At 57.9% G+C, this 8,900-nt stretch overlaps 1 protein-coding gene across 1 annotated transcript; it reads right to left on the bottom strand.

Moving 5' to 3' along the window:
- Positions 1–529: 529 nt before the first annotated feature.
- CRYBB2 (crystallin beta B2) lies at positions 530–7,990 on the bottom strand. Its single transcript, XM_049620631.1, has 5 exons — positions 7,937–7,990; positions 4,884–5,002; positions 3,541–3,673; positions 2,234–2,376; positions 530–698 (listed from the first exon to the last, which is right to left on the bottom strand). The coding sequence occupies exons 1-5, from the start codon at positions 7,988–7,990 to the stop codon at positions 530–532; spliced, it is 618 nt and encodes a 205-aa protein (XP_049476588.1).
- Between the last annotated feature and the right edge of the window lie 910 nt (positions 7,991–8,900).

Here is an 8,900-nt window from a genome sequence, read left to right as displayed (position 1 = left end):
GGGTCCCTCTGGCGGATGGAAGAAAAGGGCCAGGCTCAAGGGGGATAACACGCTAATGGGGGGATGGCCAGTAGTGGATGCACCTTTAAGGCCTGGAGCCTCCTTCACCTGCACCCCGACCTTGAGGGAACTCAGCAGCCACGCAGGAGGGAGCCAGGAGGTCAGCCGAGCCAGCCGCTCACGCGGCAAAGGTGGTGGAGAACCAGGCGAAGAAGCAGAGGTTCAGAGGGTTTGGACAACACGCCCAAGACCACACAGCGAAGTAGCTGCAGAGTTGTGAGTCTCGGCGAAGGCTCTGCTGTCGTGCCGCAGCCCAGACATTTTCTGGTTCTCTTGGTCTCGGGGTCTCTCGCTCGCTCTCTCTCTCACACACACAGGCACGCCCGCCCGCCCGCAGCACCCAGCTCCCGCTGGAGACGAAAGGCAATGCAACGCACAAATTGCAAGTCACACTTTATTCACTCGCCAGGGGGTGCGGGGGGATTCTGGGCAGCAGACCTAGCCCCTGGGAAGGAGGAACAGGGGGGCACTAGTTGGAGGGGTGGAAGGCGCCCCGTTGGTGCCACTGCATGTCGCGGATGCGGCGCACGGACTGCACCTGGGGGTGGGGAGCCCCAAAGTCACCGCTGTCCTTGTAGTCTCCCTTCTCCAGCAGGTACTGCAGCCCGCGGTAGCCGGGGTACTGGTAGCCGACCCACCTGCGGGGCGGAGGGGAAGCAGACGAAGAGAGAGAGAAGGAGAGCAGCCTTAGGCCTTGAGGAAGGGTGGGTTTCCCGTTCATTTCACACTTCCTGATTGTCGAGCAGGAACGCCACCCTTCCGGCCTCTGCTTGCTTCCTTCTCTTGGTGGGGAGATCACTATCTCCTAAAGCAACTTTTGGCTGAAGGCCTGCTACTAGGGAAAGGTGACCTCAAGCCCACTTAAGCCTACAAGAACGCAGGTCTCTTAACTGCCTCTGTCCACCCTCATCCCAACCCCATGCCTGGCTGCAAGGCCAAACGAGAGAGGAGGCTAGGTCCCAGGGCCCCTCCATTATCCCTTCATCATTTGAAGTCAGCACCGTTTAGGGGGGATCCTCCACTCTTTTGAGCACCTAATGAAAGTTACAGTTTCTCCCCCCCCCCCCCGCCCCCACACACAAAATGTCACAAAGCCCTGGCCTACAAGGACCTGCCAGGCCAACCCTTGCGTATACCTGCGGCTCTCCCTCGTGGTCTTGTGCACTATATCTCTGCGCACCCATCACTTTAACCTTTGGAGAGTCCCTCCAACTCACCAGGCTCCTCCAACCCCAGGGCCTTTGCACATGCCCTTCTCTATCTGGAATGTCCTTCCTCTCTTCACACCGCACTTCCTACTCTTTCTTGGGATCTGAGCTCAACAGTCCCTTCCTCAAGGAAGGAGCCCAGATCTGTGTGGATTCTTAAATTGTGAACCGTTGACCCCAACTAGACTGTTAGCTACACAAAGAAAAGGCCAGGTCTCTTGAAGCCGCTCTGACACACGGAGCCCTTAACGCAACGCCTGGCATGTGGCAGGACTCCAGCACTTGAGTAACGAGTAAACACACAAACGAAAAGGACTATGAACACAGAGCTGTGCACACCATTTTCGGAGGTTGACGAACCCCAGAAAAGCCAGTCGGTGTTGGGTCAAACCAGCTCTCTTGAGGGGGGGCGGGGTAGAAAAAGGTCTTGGTGTGTCTCACTTTCCAATGTCTGTGGTGTCAATACCCCCACCCCGGCTGGTTTCGAGCCACCGATGATTCAGCAACCAGCTCACAGATATTCTGAAACCTTCAGAGTCGGCTCTTGCAAGCTGGAGCCAACCACCTGCAGCACCCCACTGCCTGTAGCCCCTCTGTGAACCCCCAGAGGGTTTAACTTTGCCGGCACGGGCTGGGCTTTCTCCCCCCGTAGCCCTGTTAAGACCACGCAACTCATCCCCACCTCTCCTATACCCCCACCACCATTTACGGTCCTGCTCCTGGGGACTGAGGTTAAGGCCAAGCTTTCTCTCCGCCCCCAGGTAGGGTATTGCCCAAGAGGCAGATCTGGAGGGGACGGCAAGGGCTGAAAGCCACACGCAAGCTCGCGATCTCCACGCCCATTTTCCAGCAGGAAGACTGAGGTCGCGAGTGTGCAAGATCAGCAGGGTTTGGGGCAGAGCGAGACTCAGGACCCCGGGGTCTGGACTCCCGGGCGGGGTGAGCAGGGCTGGGTCTGCACTCACGTGCCACTCTGCACGCGCACCGACGACACCTTCTCCTGGTAGCCGTGGGCGTGGAAGCTGGGCACATCATCGTCTATGATTTCCATCTTCTTCCCCGTGAAGTTGGGGTTTTCATAGAGGATGATCTTGTGCTCTTGGCTGTCCTGTTGACAGGGAGTAGGGAGAGTGAGCGCGGGAGGGGGAGCGAGGGAGGGCCTTCCGGCCCCATCCGCGTGCTGCGGTGTTGGGATTAGCACACTCCATCTACAGCCCTCTGCCCAGTACCCCTGCCACCCGAGTGCAATTGTAACTGCAGGTAAACAGCGGCCGTTTGTTGAGGTCCCACAGGCTATTTGCACGCGACACTCTGGAGTCGACACTTTAAGGCACATTCAATTCTGATAGGTCATGTTCCCCCCCCATAGCCTCAGCCTGCTTAAAAAAAAAAAAAAGGCAGCCACAATCGACACATACAGGGACACAGGCTGGTGGTGCCCCGAAAAGGCACTTGAGATGCTTTGGCTTTCCTTCGTCGCCACATCTCTTCCCATCTTCCTGTTCCTGTGACATTTTCCTTAGTCATCCCCTTTAATCCTTTAAATACTCTTATTCTCTCTGGCAGATGAGAAAACCCAGGGCTCAGAGAGGTAAAGCAGCTTGCCCAAGGTCACACAGCTGGGAGCACCAGAGCCAAGGTAGGAACCCGGGTCCATGGGATGCAATGTTCTCCTACCTTCCATCAAGCTCTGGGGGGAACTAGACTGTGCTGGGGAGGCTTGGGAGTGTAACTGAGCATTGCTGGGCCCGCTGTCCTCCCTAAGAGCTCACATTCTTGTAAAGAATCAGGTTCAGAGATGCACCAGAAGGCCCCACCGGCACGAGTTACAAACAGGAGCTGAACTACCTTTTTCTCCACACCAATCCCAGGATTTCTTTTCATGTTTATGATGGCTACTGTTTATTGCGCAATTGCTCTGTGATGCGTTCCCAACCCCGGAAAGCACCGTCTGTACAGAATAGAATGTGAGCGGCACCCCCGCCGGAGCGTTTTGAGGTCTTGTGAATGGAGCCCCCTGGGGTTGTGCAATGTGGCAACTCTCAGGCTGGGCATGTGGGAATCTCAGGGCCGCAGAGCCAAATATCCCCATTTTACAGATGGGAAAACTGAGGCCCAGGGAGGCGAACAGCTTCTAGCAGGTCACACAGCCAGGAAGCGCACCCTGCGCATTAGAAGGGTCACAATGCTGGAGGCGAAGGCTCCCTCCTGGTCCCTAAAGCCCTGGCCACAAGCAGCAAAGAGAAGAAGCAGGAAGTGACAGGAGGCTCACCACTTTGATGGGCCTCAGGGAGCTGAGGGAGTCCGTCCTCCGACTGCTGGTCCATGAGTCCCAGCGGGGGTACTCGCCCTTCTCGAACACAAACTGCTCACCCTTGCAGTTGGCTTGTTCGTAGCCCACCCAGCTGCAGTGGAGACAGAGAGAGGGGAGGTCGAGCCACCCCAGGCTTCCTCGGGCAGGACCCTGGCTTAGTCTCTCGAGCCCCCTGCGTGGGGGGTGGGGTGGCTCACAGTTGCTCAGCTCACCCATCAAAATCCAGACACCGCCAGTCCAAGAGCAGAATCACCTCAGTGATCCAGAACTTAATTTTGAACAGTCAACGGTCATTAATAAAAATACCAAAAGTTAGATTTTGAAAAAGACAGCAGGGGAGTGTAAAGTCTGTTTGAGAAATTCTTCCATCCAAATGTGAAAAAAAATAAGGGCGGGGGGGCGGGGCAACTGAGAATCAGATGCAGTGCTTAAATGGTCAAAACCTCCCTCGTCCAGGAAGACGCGCTCCTGGGGCGCACAGACGCCCAGAGCGTGTTGGATAAGGGCGACCGGGCAGGGCCATTCTTCTGGCAGATTGAGTAGCATTTGTTGAACTCTGCAGAATCCCCTGAGAACCCTGAGTTGGGGTGTGGGTCACGTAGGACCCCCAACCCCTCCAGAATCACTGACCTCTTGGGTCACCAGTGGCCACCCCCGATTCCTGAGGCTTTTGCAGAGAAGGAGTGGTCAACACCCACAGAGAGAGTCCCCTGCAGGCTGTGTTTAGCTCTATGACCTGAGCAGGGCAGAATCAGATCCTACCAGCCCTCCTCTCCGGGGTCAGGGACCCAAGGCTGCCGGCCCCCAAGTGTGCCGGTGAATCTGCTGACATCCAGCGTGGCCAGAATTTGGGAAGGGCACGGTGAAAGCAGAGCTGGGACGTCTAGCTTTAAACCGCCCAGGAGAGTGCAGATGCTCCGGGAGCCACAGACGGGCAGCTGTGCCCATGAGAGAGACTGTGTTTATCTCCCCACCTCGAGGAGGTGCCTGGCCTCCGTGTCAGGATTTGCCTATGAGCTTTTCCTTCCCCCTCAGCGTGGTTCCTCTTATCCTACGGAGGAGGAAGCCAAGGCTCAGAGAGGGAAGTTCTTGGTCCAAGGTCACACAGCCTGAAAGTGATCGAGCTGGGATTTGAATCCAGTTCTCTGTGACCCCAAAGCACAAACTCTCTCCATAGGCTGCCCCAAATTTCAGGGTCTAAGAGCACAGTGGGGGAAGGCAGGTCCCCCCAGCTCCACATGCCTCACCCTGGCAGCTCCCACCGGGGGAGCCCCCCTCCCGCACCCCACCCAGGTACGTACGGTCCAGCCTGCACCAGGACGGAGCCTGCCTTCTCCACGCCAGTCTCCTTCAGGTTGGGGCAAGGCCCGCTGAGCTCGTGTGAGTGGCCCTGGAAGTTCTCTTGCTCAAAGATGATGATCTGTGACAGGAGGAGAGGGTGGGACCGGTCACGATGCGGAGGATGGAAGCAGGGCATTGGGGGCGGGGAGGGGGCTCAGGGAGCCTCGAGGGATCCTGACGGGCTCCACTTTCGGGAGTCACAGACCCAACGCGAAAGCCAGACAGTCCTGGCACCTGCCAGCTGTGAGACCTTCCTGAGCCCGTGTTTCACCTCGCTGAGCCTCGGCTGCCCCATCTGTAAAATGGGAAGTGACAACGCCTACCTCTCGGGGTTGCTGGAAGGGCTCAGAGAAGCACAACGGTGAGCACGCAGTATCTGCTCTGTGTGGGGGGAGGCAGAACCCTGAGAACGAAGGGACAACCTGCGGATCCCAGGCGGGCAAGTGGCAGAGTGGAAACTGGAGTCCAAGTTTGTCTGGTGCCGTTTCCGTTAAGGGCGGCGCTTTGCGAGCCAACGTGCACACAAGGCACCCGGGACCTTGACAAAACGCGGTTTCCGGGGCAGCACGTCTTGGGGATGAGGCCCCAGATTCTGCATCCCTAACGAGCTCCCAGGAGAGGTAGGGCTGTCTCCTGCTCCTGCTACAGCCGGGCCGGCACCACCAACACACCTGACCCCGTTTGGCCCCTAAGACCCCGCATACCTGTGCCTTTTCTTTAAGCCCCCACGGGCTCTTCAGGTCTCCTCCCCCGGGACACTTCTTAGGGGGCCTTCCCTCCTTAAGGGGGCTCTCATCAGCCCGGGGAAGGGGGCCAGCAGGCTCCCCATGAGGGAGGCACAATCTCTGCAAGATGAAGGCGCCCCCCCCCCCCCCCCCCATGGCCTCGCAGCCGCCACCTTGCACGATTCCAGAGCGCGTTTGCAGCCACACGTCCCCAGGGAGCACCCCCCACCCCGCCCTGGGTGGAGAGGCGGGCTCAGGGCAGCGGGCTCCTGGGAAGGGCAGCTGCACAATCTACATGGTCAGCACTGGCTGTGTAAACACGTCCCTCTCTCCCAGGCCGGGGATTAGCTAGATAAAGGCAGGGCAGGGAGGCCCGGCGGGGCTCAGAGACAAATTCCATGGGCTCAGTTCGGCCTTTATGGTCACTGACTCAACCACGGAAGGGTCAGGAGACACGGGCTCTGATGTCACCCCTGTTGCGTCTCCAGCTGGGCAACCTCAGCAAGCAACTGGGTTGCTTCGCGCCTCAGCTGGCCCGTCTGTAAAATGGGAGAGGCTGAGCACTCTACAGGGTTACCGAGAAGAAGCAGGAGCAGGGACATTAGGAGCCAACGTATCATCACCCTGGCCTGGGAGACAAGGAGGAGGACCAGGGAGGTCAGTCTCTCCGTGTATTCGAACGTCCCCAGACGGCCCGGAAGCTCAGTATTGTCACCGTGACCGTTCTTGCTATGTATCCACACACGGATGCTGACATTTTACGCAATATCTAATCCTTTAAATGCGCGCTGTCCCGGGGCACCGGGGTGGCTCAGTCAGTGAAACATTCGACTTAGGCTCACGTCATGATCTCGCGGATCATGAGTTCGAGCCCTGCGTCGGGGATCCTGTCTCTGTCTCTGTCTCTCTGTCTCTGTCTCTCTCTCTTCCTGCCCCTCCCCTGCTCACACACTCTCTCGCTCAAAAATAAACATTATAAATAAATAAATAAATAGATGCAGGCTAGTGCTGCAGCCATTCATTGGCCACCTAAGTCTGAGGGACGCACTCAGGCCGTCCCAATGAAGATGCACTGTCACAGAAGGTGACACATCAGATTTTGAAGGTTTAGGATAGTCAAGAAAGAGTGCCAAAGGGCTTTCTCATAATTTTTCTATTGATTATACGTTAGGGCCTATTGCGTTTAATAAAATAGAATACGCAAACTAATTTCTTTGGCTCCTTTGTACCTTCTTACCATGGCTACAGGAAATGCTAAATGGCATGGGGGCTCGATTTCTACGCCTGTGGGCCAGCGCAGCTCTAAACACCTTGCACAGGCCTTCGTGCTCCTCCTCAGACTCATGCAGCTCGGTCTCACCTCTGGGCCTTTGCGCTTGCTGTGTCCTCTGCTTGGAATGTTCTCCCTGACCCCCACCCCGACTCACGGGGCCGGTGACCCGGGCCTCCCCTCCCGTGTCGCCTCCTCAGAGAGGCCTCCCTGACCGCCTCAGCTAACACCTCCTTTCCTCATTCATCCCGACTCTCTGAACTCAAGCTTCCCTGGCCAGAGAGGCCACATGTCAGACAAAAGGGCAGTGCCCGGGTGGACCCCTCGCCCAGGGTCCCTGAAGCAGGGGACCATGGGAGGGAGCCCGGCAGAGGCAGTCAGGGGAATGGTGGCTGGTAGAGGTTTAGGTGCAGACTGGGTATGATGAGTCCCCCCTCACTGGACCCTAGGAGGGCGAGAAGGATGAGGGGGCAAAGCAGGCAGTGATAGCTGCTCTTAGCTGGACACCGCAGGCCAGGCCGAGCTGGTGTCCTTTGCCTCTTCACACCCACCTTGCACCGTGATTCCGATTCTCCCCAATTTACAAAGGTGGGAACTGAGGCTCAGAGAGGTCAAGAGATTGGCCCGAGTCACACAGCAGGTCAGGAATCCCACCTCACCTTCGGTTCACAAGCCCCCTCTCGCACGGGACTGTGGGTCCGCCCCAGCTCTGGGGAGCCCCTGTGGGCAATGGGGTACGGGGTATGGGGTGAGGCAGAGAAACGTAAGTCTCCAGAGCTGGAAGCTGGTGTCAGGAATCCTGGCCGGTCGTGGGCTGGTGCAGGGGCCGGGGCGGGGGCGGAGGGGGGCGGAATCACTGCCCCCTTGTGCAAGTGGGGGAGACTGGAGCCCAGAGAGGGGCAGGGGCAGAGAGCGGGAGCTTCGGGAAGGAAGACACCCACTTGGACTCTACAGAAGGGAAACTGAGTCTGGAGGAGGAGTTCTGTGTGCCCCCCACCCTCCCCCGCATCGTACCCACCTTGGGGTTGAGGGGCTGTGGCTTGCCCGCTTGGGTCTGGTGGTCTGAGGCCATGGTGGGTGGTCCTGTGCAGGAAAGACCTGGAAGATATGTGGGAAGCGGCAGTGAGGACCTCTCTGGGCCCTCTGCTTTCTCCCCTGGGTGCCTTGGGGCCCCTCCACTCCGGCCCTCAAGACTTCTGGTATCCCTGTCTCAGGATGTCCCAGAGCAGCAGGGTCCACAAATGGCTGTCTGACTTCCCATCCTTAGCTTCATTTCTTGGTGCCCAGGACTGCTCCGGAGGGGAAATCGAGGTCTGCTAAGAAAGCGGTGATAAACCGGGGCTTCAAGCAGAGTCCCAGGTGGGTCCCCGTCATCCAGCTCTGGACAAAGGGAGCCACGCAGAATGCAGCCCCATCCATATCGTGCAGAAAGTTCCCGATCAAAAGCAAAGTGCGGGCCACAAACCCCACTCACAGTCTCCTGTAACCCCAGGCCCTCACCCCGACTTCGTCCTCAAGACCCCCTCTCCCTGGGCACCCACTACCCAGAATGCTCCTCTGCTGCTGACCTTTCCCCACTCCCCATGAGCGCCCATATCTGTGATGGACTCATGCTACGAGAAGGCGAAGAAGTGAGCATAATGGTAGAAACTCAGGCACAGTGATAGGCAGCAGCAGGGAAGATTTCTTCCCTGGTGAGAACGTCAGAAAACGTTTTCCAGAACGGCTGGGAAGTTGGCACTCTTCTTCCCCTTTCCCGCAGGAGGAGCAGTGACCCCAGCCTGCGTGTTTCCAGTGAACAGGAGACACCTGAAATCCTTCTCCAGAGAAGACGCCCAGCCTTCCAGAAGCCCCTTCCACACTCGAGCCCAGGCCAGGACGTCCCCCACAAAGAACTGCAAATAAGCAGCTTGGGGGCCAAGCCCGCTCTGTTCTCCTAAGTAACCAGCCCTGTGCACCTGTCACACGGCCAGAGGCCCCGC

This window comes from Panthera uncia, assembly GCF_023721935.1.
Source record: "Panthera uncia isolate 11264 chromosome D3 unlocalized genomic scaffold, Puncia_PCG_1.0 HiC_scaffold_8, whole genome shotgun sequence".
In the NCBI taxonomy this organism is placed as follows: Eukaryota; Metazoa; Chordata; class Mammalia; order Carnivora; family Felidae; genus Panthera; species Panthera uncia.
The sequence above is the reverse complement of the archived record's forward strand: the minus strand, read 5'-3'. Positions and strand labels throughout refer to the sequence as shown.

Bases quoted from the DNA above. Each gene is read 5' to 3' on its own strand.
- CRYBB2 (XM_049620631.1), bottom strand. From the start codon at position 7,990: ATGGCCTCAGACCACCAGACCCAAGCGGGCAAGCCACAGCCCCTCAAC. The intron at 5,003-7,936 runs GTGGGTACGATG...CTCCTGTCACAG, and splicing joins CACAGCCCCTCAACCCCAAG to ATCATCATCTTTGAGCAAGA. The intron at 3,674-4,883 runs GTACGTACCTGG...TCTCCACTGCAG, and splicing joins GTCCTGGTGCAGGCTGGACC to CTGGGTGGGCTACGAACAAG.